The following is a 19,254-nucleotide window of genomic DNA, read 5'->3' as shown; positions in this document are numbered from 1 at the left end:
GAAAAAAGAGTCTGTTAAAAGTTTTCAATGAATTTCAATTTCAATAACATGATGAGCTGTCCACTGTAGTAACCGCTGTCCCTGAAAGGGTAAACATTTTTGTGCATGTGTGTGTGTGTGTGTATGAACACGCCAGACCTTTGTGTCTGATGAGGTATCTCCCGAAGACGATGAGGAGGCAGAGCAGGATGAAGACGATGACGGCCACCACGCCGCCGATCACCGCGTGGTCCACGCTCGATGACGTCGACATGGCGGTGGGGTCTAAACGAGGCGCCGGGAACCCGGGAAAGGCGGAGCAAAAGGGGGGAGGAGGAGGTGAAGGAGTGAGGAGGGTTGGGAGGACAGAGTGAAGATGGAAGTAGGAAGCGAGGAAGGAGTTGAGGAGGTGAGGAGAGGTCGTGAGGAGGAGAGAAGCAAAAAAAAAAAAAAAAAAAACCCCAAAAAAAACCCCAAAACCCAAGAACATAATTAGAACAGAGCATGAAATGTCATACAACACTCGAGCAGTGAGTTCATCAATTAGGGGACGAGAAACTGGTGCAGTGGTGGCCATTTTGGAGCAAAAATAATTGAAAAATGTGAGTGACATTAAAGGCTGGGTGGGTCACACACACACACACGCACGCACGCACGCACACTTGTGGCAAAGGTACTCACACTTTGTACTCAAGCAGAAGTACAGATAGTTGTGTAAAAAAAATAAATAAAAGACAAAGTACAAGTAATTCACCTCTTGTACGTCAGTAGAAGAAAGAAAATACACAGCTACATTTAGGGATAGGCAAGTACTGATACCAGGCATCCATATCTGGCCCGACGCCGGCCTCATTTCTTTGTATCAGGTACTCATGAAGGCTGCCGATAGCAGCTACCAATACTTCAGAAAAAAAAAAAAAAACATCTGACATCGAAGAAGTGCTCCTTGCCAGTCGTCGGTGCGACATTACGGTGGCAAACCTTCATGTGCGGCAGAAAAAAAAGGAAGGTCTTGCTTCACAATGACCTGCCATTTTGTTGATTGAAATTTTCTGCATCAAAAGTACGACTGGTACCAGTATTGCGTATTGCTGAGTGCCGGTACTCTAAAAGTGAATTCTTTGACAGTTGCATGGGGGGGGGGGGGGGGGGGGGGTTCTCCACGTGTTAGGGTAAAGGAGGATCTGAAAATGGCTGGCACTGAATGAGTATTTTTCCACCACAGACCTGAACACAGACACACACACACACACACACACACACGCACGCACGCACGCACGCACACCCAGGCGCGGAGGTGATGGGGGTGCGCTGACGAGGCGAGACTGCCAATGAGGCCATTAATCCCACTTGTCAGTGTCGGAAAACACACACACACACACACACACACACACACACACACACACACACACACACACACACACACACGCACACACACACACACACATAGTGCAATTGACCAGAACTACTCAAAGGGTCATGTGTTGGAAGAACGTGTGTCGCATACACACGTGTCGCCATGAAACATTCATTATTCACTCTATTTGAGTGTATATGAGAGTGAGTGTACGTGTACTGATGGAAACACACAACCACGTCGACCTACACAGAAACCGAGAACACACACACACACACACAGATAGAGCTAAAGGGGAAAGCTAGAAGCACAAGAACGTGAGCGCACGCACAAACCCTCAGGCCACAACGCGACACAATCTGATGAGCTCAAATCAAGAGTGGCAGGAACGAGTAGACCTCCGCCAAGGCCAAACCATCGTATCCATTTCACTGGTTGCTGATTGAAAGATGTGACGGTTCCACTCTTATCCTGTGGGTGGCAGTAGTGCACAAAAAAGGGGAACAATCTACCTACCCACCCCAACTGCAGTACCTGCCAGCCTAACTACCCAAACAGTCGACAGTAACTGCCGAAAGTACTTAACCAAACAATCACCTACCAGGACTAAGGACTACCTACAGTACCTCCCTTCATCAACAACCCACAACCTACCTATCGAATGTACATACCAACCTACATACTGTATTCAATTGCATACATATGAAACTAACTACATGACCTATTTGGCTGAAAAATAATCTACAACGAACACACCATCTGACCAACCTAACTAACTAACCAACTAACTACTGTACTTCCCAATGAACCTTCGACTTACTACCTTCCTAAAAACCGTGATCTATGAGTGACTGAACAACCAACCTACCGAACCAACTCCTTACATACTCACCTACTTACCCACCAACCAACCTTGCGTCTCACCAACCCACCAACCATCCTTCGTAACCCAGACATCTAGCCAACAACCAACCCAGTAACCATCAACTAAACTACTACGTAATTTTCTATCCACCATGCCTGTCTTACAACATTTCCATAAGTACCAACCGACCTACTTATAAATCAACGTATCTAAATACGGGTTTACGTGCCATCCTTCCTGAGAAGCAACAAATTCCTGAATACCGGTTACCTACTTAGCAACCAATCTGCCCACCTCGCGACCCACCCATCTGCAAGTATTGCTTGATACGACTCTTGCGTGCCATCGGATTGTGGGGGCTCATGTTGCGTCTCGTACAAGCGCTCGGGTGATAAACGGATGACAAACGGGTGCATGTTGTACCTGCGATGTTTTCAGCAGCATCTTGGTGAGTGGATGAGGAAACCACGGGATGATTGTTTGGTGTGTGTGTTTGTGTGTGTGTTGTGGTTTTGTGTTCAGGGATTATCACCGGGCGGGTGTGGTGGTAAGGAGGGACAAAGAAAGAAAGAAAGAAAGAAAAACAGCAGTGAAATCCCGGCATGCATACAAAGTCCTTGTCTCCATGGCGACAAGATGAGCAACAGTAGATTTATTTGCCATGGTGGGCAGGGGTCTCGCACTTGTTGATGGAAATATTTTGATTGATTGATTTTTACCTGTGGGGGTGGCATGTCCAGTCAGCCCGTCGGAAACTGAGGGTGTCAGGGAGGAAGGGGAGAAAGGTGGAGGTGTTGCAGAGGAGTCGGGGTTGACGGTCAAGCCGGGGAAAAGCTCGTTGGAAAGCGCGGTTGTGGCGGTAGCGGTCGTGACGGTTATGGTGGGCGGCGTTTCGGACGGGGACCCGGTGGAGAAAAACTCAGGAAGGGAGGAAGTGGGATCGGTCACCAGGGAGGAAAATGTGGCCGTGAAAGTTGGGGGAGCGCTCGTGGAGTCCGTGGGGTCGTTGGGATCTTTTGCAGGAAGCGGCGGGGGGGGGGGGGGGGGGGGGGGGGCGCAATGATAGAAAAGGTGGCGGACCGTCCATACAGGAGAGAAAAGGGAGCCAAGCGCGAGGCAAAAAGCGTTTGGAAGTAAAGCAAAGGCAACGCGGTTGGATAAGAAGAAACAAATGAAACAAAATTAGAATGGTGGGGGGGGGGGGCGAAAAAGAAAAAAACAGAAGACTTTTCTTGACAACATTCCCCCCAACCCGTCCTTTGATCTACGTGGCATGGAACTGTTCGGTGTTCTGACACGGAACGCAAATACCTGTACAGTTCCATCTCTACGACCGACTTCCCTTCCCTTTCAGACCCTCAAATAAAACCCCCAACTGGACATAAAAGCTTCCCGGAACCTCACCTTGCACCAACAGCGCGTACTCGCCAACGCTGCTCCCGATGCCGTTGTCGGCGAAGCACAGGTACACGCCGTTGTCCGACTTGTTGAGCGCCTCGAAGCGCAGGAAGGTGCCCTCGGCTTTGGCCAGCGGGGGGAGCACTCCGTCCTTCTTTTCCCAAATGTAGGACGAAGGCCTAGAAACCACAGAGAGAGAGGAAAAAAAAAAAAAAAAAAAGAAAAGAGTTCAAAAAGAGAGGAAAAATGAAATCAAAAGCACGCAGGCGACAAGACGATGAGAAGACAGGACAGCCGTTAAATGAGAGGATGAAAGGCGGGATGAAGACGTGATGGGACGAAGGATGGATGAGGGCGGATTAAAGGAGGACGAGAGAAGAAAGATCGGCATTTCCGATGCTAGCGAAAAAAAAATCCATCGGGCGATGAAAGCGATAACGCCAAATGTTCCTTGATAAAAGAATCAATTATGCAAATGAGACGCCGCTTCAGGCGCTCGGTGGTAATTACAATGACGGCCAGCTGGGACGCCAGGGGAGAACTATCGGGGTGAACCCCCCCCACCCCCAACGCTTTTTTAGACCTGCAGGCTGAAAATCGAAAAAGACGGCAAAATTCAATCATCACCTTCTTTCACCTCCACAACGACCAAACCAAACTCTTCCGCGTACCCACCCCGCCTGCGTTAATCGATCCTGAAATAACGACACCTTTGGATACTTTTTTTTTTTTTTTTTAAATTCAAAGTATCCAGCTGGCGTCTTGAGGCTCCGGAGAGACTAATTCTGTGCGCGGAGTGGGGCGACGGCCTCTGCGACGTCTGGAGACGGACGGAGGAGATCGAAGGAGACGCTGTGATAATCAAGACACCTTCACTCGGGTACAGGATTTGCCGGGTAAATTGGACTCCAACAGATGTCACGCTGGTGAGAGCGTAAGCAATATTGAAGTCTCCTTCTTTCCTACCTACTTTCTTTCCTTCCAACTTCCATACCTCTTTGCTTCCTTATCTCTTGACTTCATTCTTTACTTCCTTACTTCCTTTCTTTACCTCCTTACTTTTTTACTTCCTTAGCTCTTTACTTCCTTACCTCTTCCTTACTTCTTTACCTCATTACCACTTTACTTCCTGACTTCCTAACTCCTTACCGCCTTATTTCCTTACTTCCTCACTTCCTTACTTCCTACCTACGTACGTCTTTTGCTCCCCTCCCTACCAATATACCTGCTTCACTAACTACCCACTGACCTTCTTAACCCTTTCATGTCCCATCAAATAATAATAAGCTGCATCAGGATTTTTTTCTCAAATGTTTTTAGTCTTTAGACATGAACATAAAAATAACGGTGGGGGGTGGCAACACATAAGTGACCATTGTAGTGCTTGATGCACAACTGTGACATTAAGTTCAATTAATATCAGACAAAACAACATGTGAATAGCTGTCTCAGTGCAGCTTTGCTTTCTGCTCATTTACCGGAAACAAAAAGTGCACTTAAACGCAAGAGGAAAAAAAAGCGCATTTGCTTCCGCTGTCTGATTTTTCCCTCCTTTCTCTGACAGTGCAACAATCAGCCGTTTAAAGATCTTGACCCGTATTGCTGCTTTTTTTTTTCTTCCTGCAGAGCAGCCGCACCGGCAACATCCGAGCGATTAGCAGGCCGCTCCCGGGACCGTAAAACGCACATTGACTTGAGCGTAATGTTTCATAACAGCCACTTACAGACGCTAAATGCCGACTTAATTGTTTGCTTAATTGCAGACGATCTGTCACTGCGAGGGGGGTTGCGGTGGATGGAGGATGGAGGGAGTGTGTGGGGGGGGGGGGGGATTTTGCACAACAACAACCCATTGCCTTTTACGGCCAGCAGGAGACCCTCTTCTGTTTTTCTTCTCTGGGATTATTAACGTTTATGCCGCTGTTAATTATTTTTTTATGATGTCATACTCCTATTATCGTCAGTTTTGTTTTTACCTTTGCCAACGATGTTTGCATACAGAACTGCAGTACTTGAATAACGACAGACAAAGATACTGTAGACATAGATGAGTAGTTTACCAGATAGGTCTCATCTACCTACCTACTAATCGACCTACCTTCCTCCAAACAATTACCCACCAACTGACCGACCCACTTACCTACCTACCTTTATCGACAATACCTACCAAGCTACCTACCTATAGTACACACTTAGATTATCGACCAACCTACCTAACTAAATACCTACCAACAGGCGAGTCAATTGTCTTTCCCATCTACCAAGCGAGCAAAGCCACCTACCCACCAACTGACTAGCTAAACAACCATGATTCCGAACAAGCTTACATAATACCTTAGCTAACTACCGACCAACCAAACGACCTTGCTACTGACATAACCTACCTATCTACAGTAGCTACCGACCAATCTACCAACCAATACTACCGGGCCTATATACTGTAACTACCTATCAACCTACTAGCCAACCAACCAACCAACCTACCAATCTAGCCTAACCACTTCCATTACATTAGCGTAGTTGGCCAACCCAAGTAAAGAAAACTAAGTGCTAGTTTGAATCCCACTTCTCACATCAAGTACCTTGGGTAAATCTTCCTGCAAAGTGTGTAATTCAGGACCCTCCCCTCCTCCCCCATCCTCTACCACCTTCCCCCTGGTTACTATCTGATCCGTCTGTCAATCAAACAGACAGGAGGACGTCTGTGAGTATGTGCTATGATGGAAAAGGTACGAGTGGAGATCATTACAGGGAAGGACGTAAGGGGGAGGTGGTAGGCGGTATGACAGAATGAAAAAGGCGCAAATTGGCGGCAGGTGAGGCGGCAGGGAGACGGGAAAGAGCGGATCGATGAATGCGGGTGGCGAGAAGCTTCATCTATAATTCAGAAAGGCCACAAGGAAAGAGAGAGTGGATTGGACTCAATATGTGTGTGTACGTGTGTGTTTTTTTGGAGTTTTGTAATACATTGTGTCTATGTCGCATTTATCTGCCCACAGGCGGCCTATTCATATTTTTTTTTGGGGGGGGGGGGGCTAAGGACATATGAGGTAATACATTTAACTCATGGTTCAGAGGCGTACTGTTTAGATGTTTTGATCTTGTTTCTGACTCCAAATACCGACTAGAGATAACAAACGTCAACACACAGGTTCGCGTGACCTTATAAATGAATATAAACACAGGTGCTGGACCCAATTCCACAATGACTGTGTAGGACCAAATCCCACTTCTCAAACCAAAATAATCCCACTTCTGATATAAATACCCATGAATCGTAATGGTTTATAGCTCACTCCTGAAAACAAATATCTCAGGATGGCTTTTCATATTGGCATATTTCACATTGGGATGATTTATTTATTTATTTTTTATTTTTTTTTAAAGACGGGCGCAATGAATGAAATCCCACTTCTGACACCAAACATCTCAGGGTGGCTCATTGTGTTGGTTATCGACGTCAATTAACTTTGTTTTTTTTAAACGTTTTGTAAAATGAGAAAGCGGGTGCATTAATCTCATTTCTTCGATTTCACGCTGTGCCGTTGATGTGACTCAACCTCAGCCTTGGAGGTGGAAGTGGACTATGAGCGTGTTGTGTCTAGACGGGTGTTTTAATCATTTACGATTTGCGTGTGTGAGTGTGAGTGTGAGTGTGTGTGTGTGTGTGTGTTGTCTTGTCTTACTCGGGGTTGCTATTGCCCAAACATTCGAGGTGAAACTTCTCCCCTTCGCGAGGGAGATCACTCTCGGGCAGTATCTGAACGTTTGGGGAATCTGTAAATGAAAACACACAGATGCAGACACACACACACACACACGCACACACGCACACACGCACACACGCACACACACAGTTATGTAACCCAGGACTGAAATCGGGAGAGGCATGCGCACGACTGAGGTACTCTCGTTCAACCATATCACCATCGACTCGCATCTGCCAGCCGCCTCCCACGATGACATAAGCCTTCCAAAAAAAAAAAAAAAAAAAACCCAGTACCGGCGGTGACCAAATGATGGCAGTGCTGCTGCCTGAATGCGGCACGCCGGACCACATTCCAACAGTATTTAGAACCCAGGGGTTCGGTGAGTCGGTCTCAGGGGTTCGACAGAGCCTCTGCCATGGAGGGTAAGACACACGCGACTCAACATGTCAATTAGTTATGACACGCCCGCTTGGCCACCACTGGCTGCAGATGATCACATGACATTGCTCATCCAATCAGTGCTGTGGGAAATTTAGTTTGCGTAGTAGTCAACGTGTGACTGTAAGTATATTTATCTCTTGACATTTTATTTACTTTTTTCTGTTTTTAATAAATGAGGTTTTTTTAATATCTTGAATTTGTAAAAAAATATTCAGGTATATATTTATTTTTCACTCATGAAGGGTTCAGTGAATGTGCATATTAACTGGTTGGGTTGGGTACCTCCAAAAAGGTTAAGAACCACTGCTCGAAAGTAACACAACTCTTCCCCGAGTCCAATTTTTGGCAACTCAGGACAATCTGCTTGGGTTCAAGAGTTGAATCAGCACTGAATGCTTTTACCAGTCTTTTCATTGAAGGAATCGTACTCCTACTTAAGTACAAAAGTGAAGGTTTCTGTGGCCAACTCTGCCCCATAAGGTGACTCACATAAAACTTGAAGTGCCTGCTCGCTCCTCTTGTCCCCCGGGGCGAGCGACGGGTGGTCCACGGCGCAGGTGACCACCTGGTTGTCGTCGGCACGGCTCACCTCCAGCGTCAGCTCGCTGCTCACGTTGTACGTGGGCTCGTCCGGAACCGACTCCACCACGTCCGGCCGGCCTGCGGTGGGGAAAAAAGAGGAGACCGATGAAACGTGAAAGCTGGTATGCAATACAATACATCCTAATGAATGTAGCGCTTTCGACAACAGCTGCAGCTGCTACAAATCGATTTACAGAAATCTGATATGAGTAGATGGATAAAAAAAAGTCCCAAGAACAGATGGCCGAAAAGTCACAGGAAGTGTGCCGTTAATGTCTAAGTGGCCATTTTAGCCTCATTTGGCCAATTTGCAGTGGTTCTTCAGAGACCAACTTGTCCGAGAGATATTGTCCAATTGAGAGCAATTTGGAACCACAAATGCTCGATGAGATCTGACCTGACTTTTCGTTGTTGCATGGCAGTGAAGTTTGATGACTCATCATAAAACACTCAACATTTTGGAGAAGGAAAAAAATAATAATTCAACCCCGAAATCTTGTTTCACTTTGCAACATGAAATTTGGACAACGCATATCATGAGCAGATGCACCCCCCCCCCCCCCCCCCCAAAAAGTACACATGCCTGGAAACGCACAGAATATTTGCCATATTGAGTCTGAAGCAGTAATTTTAGGGTCATTTGGGTCATTTCAAGGGGGTTTTCAAAGATGGACAGATTTTGTCACAAGTTCTACCAAAACGGAACTACACCAGAATTTGGGTTTTCATTGCGTGTAAGAGGAGAAAGGCAGAAAAGTTGGATGACTTGCAACACAAAATGTTAGCGTGATTTCATAATTTGGGGGACGGGGGGGGGGGGGGGGGGCGGGGGGCGGGGGGGGGTTCACCCTCCAAAACCGGCTTCACCTTGCGACATGAAATTTAAAAGCAATGTTTATCAAGAGTAGAAAGACAAAACAAGTCTGCAGAAGCCACGTCCAAAAAAAAAAACCCCATGAGAAATCTGACGTTTTAGTCGAAAGCAGATATTGAAAGTTGATAGTTTTTCTTGTAATTTCAAGGACGTTCTTCAAAAGATAAACTGTTCCAAGAGATTTTGTCCCAGTTTTTACCAAATTGCAACCATGTACACGAGACAGATCTCAGAGATGGCAAACGGCGCAGAAATTTTGTGTGTGTGTGTGTGTGTTGAAATTTTCAACGTTAGCATTAGCTCATGATTTTTTTCAATTTTTTTTTAAGGAAAACTCCGCCCTGCCATTTTTCTTCCAAGCAGTCTTCTCGGGGTGCTTTTGGCCATTTTCAGAGGATCCTTCAAAGACAGAATTGTCCTCAAGATTTTGTCAGACTTGTCCTAAAGACTTTGCCGGATTTCTACACTGATGCTAGATTGTCAAGAGTTCTTTTTTTGTTTTGTTTGTTGTCATTTCATGTAGGAGGAGCATGGCTGGAAATTTGACGGCTTGTCATTTAACACAAAACTATCGGGAGAGGGGTGCACTTTCAAAGCATCTGTTATGACTCTCGAAGGCTATTTTATTCACATTAGGAGCACCACAACCGATAGTAATGCCAGACCTTTTTTTAATCTCAGGAAATTTCACCCCCCTCCCCTCCCCACTCTCTTTCTAAATGTTTGCTTTGTTCACCTCCCCTGTACCACCAGTGCCATACACCACTGTCATCTAATTAGAATGTTCTACTTTTTGTGCCGCTACGGCACAACGGCGTCGGCCATTTGTTCCCATTAAATGAAAAATGTGTTTGGTGCGCAGCAACGCCGCGCGCCCGCGGGTGTTTTGTTCCCCAATCCATCACGACACGCCACATATCCCGCTCACCTAACAATGCCTTTACGCACCGGCCATATTCTCCCCCACTGCCTTCCTTTTTGCTGACTAATGCGGCAAACAAAAAAAATATTTAGGGAGGTGGGCTTGTAAAATCCGCAGGTGTGCGCCGTGCTGACAAACAATTAACGCTGTGACTAAATGTTTGCGGCCGAGATGTAGCGCACTTAGCATTCAATTAAACTCCCGATGTAGCCGCTTGGCACATCCCATCGATTGGAAATGTTTTGTTCATTAGTGATTACTTTATTGATCGCGGGGATATGGCCAACAAGTCCTCGTGAAATAATTAGCAAGGGCAGCAAGGGGTGTTTTGTCTCGAGGTAAAGCAGGTTCAAAATGGCAAGTAAGTAGCTTGGATGGAGTATTATTGAAAATCAATTGGGTTCTCGATGTGGAGATCAGTGAAAATTTGGTCACAATAATAAACATGAAACATACAGCGAACTGTATCTATTTGCAGGGGACCGAACCCTGTGCGAATAGCAATAAAATAATTTCATACCATCATCCGTATAATTCTCTGTCTGAACTCATTCACTGCCAGCCATTTTCAAAGGAGAGTTCACATCCGTTTTTCGTATTCGGCAGTAGCTTTGACACACGCTTTGAGGCCAATATTTTTAGCTTTTGTGACACCTCAAACTGGAAAACAAAACCAAGACTGTGAAAGGGCCTTTGATGGCAATATAATACCGTATTTTCCGCACTATAAGGCGCACCTAAAAGCATTCAATTTTCTCCAAAGCCGACAGTGCCCTTATAATCCAATGCGCTTTATATATGTATATATATGGATCAATATTCCGATTTCTTGGACGTAGTATTTTAAATGTTCTGTAAAGCGCTTTGTTACAGCAGCAACGGTTGTGAAGGCTCGATATCAATAATGCTGTATTGTATAGTATTGTATTCCTTTAGCGTAGCTCCATTTAGTGGATGCAGAATGCAACCGCAGTCACTATTGTAGCTTCTATCCTATGCGCCATATAATGCGGTGCGCCCGAAATACGAAAAACGTTTTAAAATAGGCCAATCATTGAAGGTGCGCCTTATACTCGATATCATCGATTTACAGATATTTACAACTAAGAAATGCGATGTGAGCGATGCTGACTCCCCACTTTTTTTGTTTTGACATAGCTGTCTTGATTCACTCCATAAACCGTGTCATCTTTTTCTCTTGATCGTGACGCGTACTTTCAACTACCAATTGCGACACATACTCTGTTTACATCATTATCATACATACTCTGCTCGAGTGCAAGTCGCCGTAACTTGTTTGATTTCTGAAGTGTTGGTGTTTCTCTCCCTCATCATTGATGTGATGAGCTGACATTCACCCCGTAATCTTTATCTTCTACTCAGAAACTGCTCATCTAAAACTCAAAGTGATGCAATGTCGCCATCTACAGGGATATGTTACTTATTACAGCGGTTTACAAACCTGAGGTGGGGGGGGGGGGATGACTGATGACTGAACAGGGACAATCTCATTAGTTTCTGTCTTGTTTTATGACTGCGCTAATCCAAATTGCCTAATATGTCTTTCCTGATCATGACATCTTACAAATTCTGCCAAAATATGTACATTTATGAGAACAAGTTAAATTACTGTTCATTGGTAAAGTGATATAAATACTCGTGTCTATTTTTTCCGAGCAAGCATCAATAATGCAACTGTAATTGCTTACCTCGGTCCTCTAAACCGCTACAGCATTCGAGTCCAAGGCAGCTGTGCATTGGTATTTTTTGGATGGAATATATTTTTCCCCTTCTGGCCTGAAAAAAATGTACTTTCAAAATGTCTAAGAGGAGTAAACTAAAAATCTAGCTCAGAAGTGTATCTGTAACCTGATGCTTTTATTTTGTGAAGCCATTTGACGAAATAAAATTAAGTAAATTCAACACATTTTCAGTGTACATAAATTATCAAGGACGCCACAAAAAGCACTTTATACACACACACACACACGTTGAAATAAGAACTGATAAGATAAGATAAGATAAGATAAGATAAGAAAACCTTTATTAGTCTCGCAATGGAGAAATTCCCAATTCACAGCAGCAAAGTTATGAAAGGAAGAAGTAGAACAACAAAATATAGGAGCTGCTGGAAAGGCAGCCACTCACGCGGCGCCATTTTGAAGTCAAAATAACAAAAATAACACAACACAACACATAGGACACAGACAGTCGTGCAGTCTTCACCACTTCTTTGCATACACTTTGTTGTCTGAAGCAGTTCTAGATGAAAGAGGAGAGGATCAAAGTGTCCTTTCACCAGTGGGTCAGAGACGTCATGCTGAAAATGTGCACACGTCTGCTACAAGCTAAGTTTTGAAAGCAAACACGAAGCTGTAACGTCCATTGACGAAAAGAGATGATATAATACTTTATATATAGTAAAAAGATGCAAGAACACCCTCCAGGCAGGGGGTACACATCAGTAAAAGTGTCACAGTGATCTCATCCATTTGCCAGCCAATCGCAGTGCACACAGAGACGAACAACCATCCGCGCTCACACTCACACCTATGGACAATTTAGAGTGTTCGATCAGCCTGCCATGCATGTTTTTGGAATGTGGGAGGAAACCGGAGCACCCAGAGAAAACCCACGCAGGCAGTGGGAGAACATGCAAACTCCACACAAGAAGGCCGGCGCTGGAATCGAACCCGGTACCTCTGCACTGTGAGGTCGATGAGCTAACCACTGGATCACCGGGCCGCCTGCATCTTTGTTTGTTTAAAAAAAAAAAAAAAATTATAAATGCCAATTTTCCTCCCTAAAATACAAATTTGACCCTCTTTTGCAGGGGTGATGATGGTGAATTTGCAGGCGGCTATGACCACTTTTCGGTCTCCTTTTCATGTTCAAAAAAAGCAGTGGGCAGGCGCTTCTACTTGGCCGCGGGACAACAACATGTGCTGAAACATGCCGTTATGTTGCCTTCAAATGATAATCCAAACAGTCATCACCATTAAGCAGGATTACGTCTGATTTATGAGGTCATCTTTTTGCTTAATTAGTCACGTTAGCAGGATTAGTAAGGAGGAAAAAAAAAAAAAAACAGAGCTGCCATGGTGTGTTTGGACCCACCCGGCCTTATTTTTACTCACTATAATTACAAAACATGCCGTCATAAAGTAGATAAATAAACGGCCTTCCCACATGGGGTGAAAGCTGCATCTCTGTTTGTCTTTGAAAGTTTGAAAAGATATTTTTTTAGATTCCAGTGGACATATCAGGCGTCGATGATCCGCAACACGAGGTCAACGGATGTTGTCGGGGGAAGACACAAAACATTTAACCGCTGTGAGTTGAGATGTTTTTTTTTTTCTGTGGTTTGCGTCACGGAAAAGAGGAAAAACATTTTTTTGACCCGAGCATAGCTCATGGAAGTATTTTAAGCCTCTCTCTCTTTTTTTCTTTTTACCGCTTTAAAAACTGTGGTTCTTCCAAAACCAAATTGACATTTTTTTGAAACCGCACAGCTGAGCCGAGATACTTTGATCCGCCAAAGCGCAGCAGGATGTGAGGCATGAAAAAAAACTGAGAATGTTGATGGCAAAACATCTGTAGCATTACATTTTTAAAGGGAATTACTTCATGGTTTCTTTTTTTTGTGTACTTTTAATGTTGTCATTTTGATGTCATTGCAAATAGCTCGATCACGCCCTCGAATATGAGGTATTTGGGGTGGCTTTTATTTTTGACTCATTAGCAAAAATTTCGAATGACATTTTTTCACTTTTAAATTTTGGCTAATTCGGTGTAGAATTTCTCAGCAAAATTTCAATTTGATCCATTTTGATCGTGATATGGCGATGTGTGACATTTTTGTTCTGTCAAAGGTGCCTTCAAATTTGTCATATTCGGAGTGGGGTTTCTCATGTATTTGAAAACATTTCCAAAAGGTTTCTCAAATGTGTTGCTCAAATTTTGTGCATAATTTTATAAAATCTTATTGAACTTAATCTATTTTGGAATATGGATGTGACATAAAATTCATTTGAAACCACACTCGTGACCATGTCGGTTTTAGCTCCATCATGCTCATGACAATGCCTACCACGGGGCCTTTTGAAATAAAATTTTACGTATTTTTGGTTCATCGTTATCATAATGGCAACATCTTATAAGTCTGACACAATATTATTATTATTCCATACCACTTTTGTGAATAGGATGTTATTTATTTTTGCACCATCATGCTCATGACTATGCCAGCCACATACCCTTTGAAACGAGCCGTTCCAAATTTCATGACTATACCAGCTACATACAGTCGCCCTTTTAAACAAACGGTTACCTATGATGTGCTTTGCCGTTTTCATGGCTATGCCTTATCTGTATTTTTGCTCCATCATGCTCATGACTATGCCAGCCACACCCCCTTTTAAACAGGACATCACCTATTTTTGTTTTGTTCTGCCTTTGGGACAAGGTGTTTCCTATTATTTTCACTTGGTGCTCAAAACGAATGGTGTCAGCTACATTTTTTTGAATGTTACCTATTTCTGCGCCATCGTGCTCATGACTACGCCAGCTATTCAGCTGGCTTTTAAATGAGACGTTGCCGATTTCTGCTCTCCTGCTCATGACGAATCCCTTCAGCCTAATTTTTTAACAAGACATGATAACTTTTTGCTCCATCGCGCTCATGAATATACCAGCACCACACCGGGTGAACGTGTCACATTAGCCCTCGTTCAAGAGTTCCCGGGGCCGATAATTCTGCCACTTTGGCCGCAAGTGCTGCCATTAATCCCCATTTTGCTGCATTCGGCACGTGGAAGGATGTCACGAAATGATCCATGGCACTCTCGCGCCGTACAACTAATACACTCCTCACAGCTCTGAGCCTTTCATTCTTCTCAATTACCACTCCCCACTTCTTCTTTTTCACGCACGCGCGCGCACTCCCATCTCGCTATCTAAATCCGCTTTCCCGATTTCTGTCTCCATTTCATCAGCCTTAGCAGCTTCTCAATAACTCGCCTCCTGTTGCGCTCTCCGGTCGCCTCTTCTTAAAGAACCGAAGCCCTCCAACCCCCTGTTGATTCATCTGACACCGTCCCCATTCACCCACCGTACACACCCCCACCTCCCATCTAGTCAGCTGCAAAGCCACCTTGGCTCTGCTTCTGCTGTGGTGGCTTTAATTCCTCCTCATCCTCAGCCCTCCTGCAGCCTTTGCGCTCTCACACACACACACACACACACACACACACACACACACACACACACACACGCATGATGTCATCTCCTGTTCAAGCAGGCACACAATGACATGCACACACAAATGTCTGCTTTTCACAGACATTCACTGTCAATTGCAGTCTTTCTCTCTCACACACACTCTCTGTCACACTTCGTCTTCACATACACACACACACACACACACACACACACACACACACACACACACACGCTGTCATTCTGTCTTCAAGCATACGCATACACACAAACGCACACGCTGTCACACGGCATCTTCACACATGCACACGCGCTGTCACTGAGATTTCCTGTAGACAGCGCCACGCACGTGCACACACCCACACAAATTCTTACGTTATATACACATTATCTCTTTACAGGCGTGCGCGCAAAAGCATAGTCTTATTGCACCCCCCCCCCCCCCCCCACACACACAGACAAAACAACCACTTATTCTCCGCTAACGCAATCTAACTTCACAAACACACACGTGCACAGGCATTAGCTTACTTAACACATGAACGCACACACGCCTGCTGTCTGTCTCTCTTCACAGCCTCATGTCCATCCAAACGCGGTCATGCACACACACACACACACACACACACACACACAATGTCGAGTGGTGGAATGAGAAGGTTCCCTCCTCCGATCTCAGACGAGGACCATTTGACAGCGTGTGTGCGTGCGTGAGGCAAAGAGTGATTGGTGCTATCGGGACAGCCGGATCACTTGCATTCACTTGGAAGCTCTCTCGTTCTCTTGACTTTTTAAAGGGCCAGCACATCTAAAATAGACAAGGCCGACACATTTGAGAGCATCAACCATCTGACCAGATAACCAATCGCTGGATCTGACCAATATTAATTGATTGGCCAAACGATGAACTAACTTCCCAACTAACTGCAGAATGAACTCACTATTTACCAACTAACTAATTAACGAGCCTAGCTAACTAATAACTAACAAGCCAACCAACAATTCTACTAATTATCTACCTAACTAACTAAAGCAGAGTACCAAATTATCAAACAAAGTCACAAGCTAAGGAACTAGCCAACTAAATACCAAGCTACCAAGCTAACTACCACTCTCGTAAAAGGGCCTGTACGTTATGTCCAAATATACTGTAGAATTTGTCTTCCTCTTCCCTATCCTGAAGTAAGTCAAAGAGACGAGTCCAACACCTTTGAATGTGGAAAACTTTCACTCATTTGGGGAAGGGGAAAAAAAATCCGCCAAATCCAATTTGTCGAAGAAGAGGTGTTAGCGAGGGCTCCTCCATCTCTCTTTTGCTCGCTCCTTCGCTCACCATATCGACTTTGTTTCAGCGTTAAGAGAAAGAATAGATAATCTGTCCTCAGGCAAGCCGCTCCTCCCCCGCTTTGTGTCCTCACTCCATTCTTTTTGGATTCGTTGTGATCCATAATTACGGCAAACATTGCCAAAGGATCAGGACACAGCGCAAACCTGACATTGCTTCATACGTACGAATCATATCATAAAACCACTTTGAACATACGTGACGGACAAAAGATGCATAGTCATCAAATACATAAATAAATACGGAGGGACATGCCAGAGTATTACATAATATAGTCATTACATTTGCCCCTAAAGAATTGTTTTTGGATCAAAATAACCGTAAATATATACATATATATAAAACAACAATAATAAATGTGAGGGGACTGTAGCAGGCTGGCCTGTGTGGACATTCTCGCGAGCTCTCACGCTGACAGGAAGCGAGTCGGGTCAAAAGCCACCTGGCTGCAATTTGTCAGAATATAAGGCCAAGTAAAAAAAAGTCAATTCATTTGTCTTCTCCTGACGTCTCCTCACCGCCTATTTCCCGCCGTTTATCAGTCACGAACCCCGGGGGATTGTCCGACCTCGTTCGTCCCTTCATGCCGACATCCGCACAGCCTTTTATTGCCGGATCGGGACGCTTATCCCCGGCGACATCCGCTTTCCGACTGGCTTTTCGCAAAAATGGTTGAATTTGGTTTCGCAAAATAAAATCATGTCGGTCCAGAAGAATTTTGGTTGTACTGTCGACCTAGAAAATGCATCTGGATGCAGATGATTTTATTTCGTGTAACGACTTGATGAAATAAAAAATGAGTAAATTCAAGTCATATTTGGGAGACTTGACGCGGAATGGCTAAAATCAGTTGGTGCAAGGTGAAAATCATATTCATAATTAAACATTGTCAGCCTTTCTAAATGCTCTAAAAGCTTTTCAGGCCTATTTTGAAAGAGTCCAGGCTCAGGGTAGCTCTCAACTGGGTTGGAAGGCCATTCTCGCATTGTGGTCGTAGAGTATAATGTCTACACTTGTATGACATGAAATGCAAAAAGTGAGCCTCGTTCTCATTCAGGTTTTTTAAGGAGAATAAACAAATACACACATTTTTAAAAAAGCACTCACTCGTGGAAAGTGAAGATATTAAACACACACATCCAGAAACACACACCGAGACATACGGGCACAGGCGGGAACGTGGCAAGGATGTGCACACACACACTCACACGCACGCACACGCACACACACACACACACACACACACACAGTTCCTACCCTGGAGTTCCAGGTCCCCGCGGAACCATCGCAGCCTGGCGGGGGGCTTGCTGCCTGTGCTGGTGCAGGTCAGGATGAGCGTGCCGCCCTCCTGCACAGGATGCTCCAAGCCGGAGATGTGTGGCTTACCCGGGACGCCTGACGGCAACAAACAAACAACGCCCAGAATTTGGATCGTTTGAAATACGACAAGCATCCCATTTTCTTCCATATGCACGAGACAAGCATATCGGAGAAATTTTCTTTGGTAGCTGTCCACTGGAGTAACCGATGCCCAACTTTGTCATAAAACATCCAGAAGAAAACATCTTTAATTAAGAAATATCTGTAGCGAGTGCCACCCACTGTATGCGCCCTTTTTTTGTTCCAATTGCTGTGCACTGTCGTGACTGATGCGCCACTGCGTAAGCGCTGTGTCGTTTTTAAACGTAACAGTAAGTAAAGGTTAGCTTTTGTGTGAGGCTTCTCCGTCACGAGCAATAAAGTACGCTTGCGCTTTATTGATTGGATTGCGGGCTAATCATCTTTGTGGCGCCCCACATGCACACGCACGTGCGCGCACACACAAGTCTTTCAAGTATGGATTTGTCTGGTGCTCTTTTTGGCTGTCAGCTAATTGTGGCCATATTTCCTGCCTTTTTTTATTCGTCTTTGAAAGTACGTGTGTGTGTGTGTGTGTGTGTGCGTGTGTGTCTAAAGGATGCTGCGCCCTAATTCTCCAGGAAATAAATGAGTAATTAGCAACAAACAAAACAGGGAATTAAACACTCACATTGTGGCAGTTCATTTTTATGGTAGGGTTTTTTTTTGGGGGGGGGGTGTTAGTAATTGCGGGGGGCGGGAGATTGTCGGTCAAACGAGACAGGCTTCGCCTGTGGTAAATGTTTATTTTTGTCAATTGGTGCACCAAAGTTAATTAAAAGTGGCAAGGGCCGGCTGAAATGTCAGCAGCGGTGGGAGGCAATTGTGGACAGCGTCCAAAAAAATAAATAAAGAAAAAAGAAAAAAGGACAAATATTGCTCCTCTTTGCCTTTTTTATGCTACTGTTGTCAAATACCATGGGTAAAATATTAGGAGTAAGTAAAAACAAATAGGACTGTAGTCATAAAACATTCCAAAAAAGTTTTAAAGTCAAATTTTTTGAGGGGAAAGTAAGACATGTATTTTGTGCTTTTTTGTTTTTTTTTTAATGTTGTCAGTGCTGGCTTGAAGGTAATTAAAAAAGGTGGCTCGGGACCCCCTACTGTCAGCCAAGGTGTGCTTGTGCAGCAAAAAAAAACAACAACAACAACAAAAAAAGAGTGCC

General features: G+C 44.5%; 1 protein-coding gene across 3 annotated transcripts in view; it reads right to left on the bottom strand.

Annotated features, from left to right (window-relative positions):
* cadm3 (cell adhesion molecule 3) overlaps positions 1–19,254 on the bottom strand; it is an 85,676-nt gene that overhangs the window by 5,059 nt on the left and 61,363 nt on the right. For 2 of the 3 annotated variants that reach the window (XM_086128736.1, XM_086128735.1), the window contains 7 exons: positions 17,948–18,085; positions 8,240–8,410; positions 7,286–7,376; positions 3,606–3,778; positions 2,921–3,214; positions 2,625–2,645; positions 139–264 (listed from right to left, as the gene is read on the bottom strand). In XM_086128736.1, the coding sequence (XP_085984862.1) occupies positions 139–264; positions 2,625–2,645; positions 2,921–3,214; positions 3,606–3,778; positions 7,286–7,376; positions 8,240–8,410; positions 17,948–18,085 (1,014 nt within the window). The remainder of the gene's footprint in view (positions 1–138; positions 265–2,624; positions 2,646–2,920; positions 3,215–3,605; positions 3,779–7,285; positions 7,377–8,239; positions 8,411–17,947; positions 18,086–19,254) is intronic. The other variant, XM_086128737.1, reaches the window with a different exon arrangement.

Source organism: Hippocampus guttulatus, chromosome 14, assembly GCF_054856545.1.
Source record: "Hippocampus guttulatus isolate MCC_2025c chromosome 14, RoL_Hgut_1.0, whole genome shotgun sequence".
NCBI lineage: Eukaryota > Metazoa > Chordata > Actinopteri > Syngnathiformes > Syngnathidae > Hippocampus > Hippocampus guttulatus.
The sequence above is the reverse complement of the archived record's forward strand: the minus strand, read 5'-3'. Positions and strand labels throughout refer to the sequence as shown.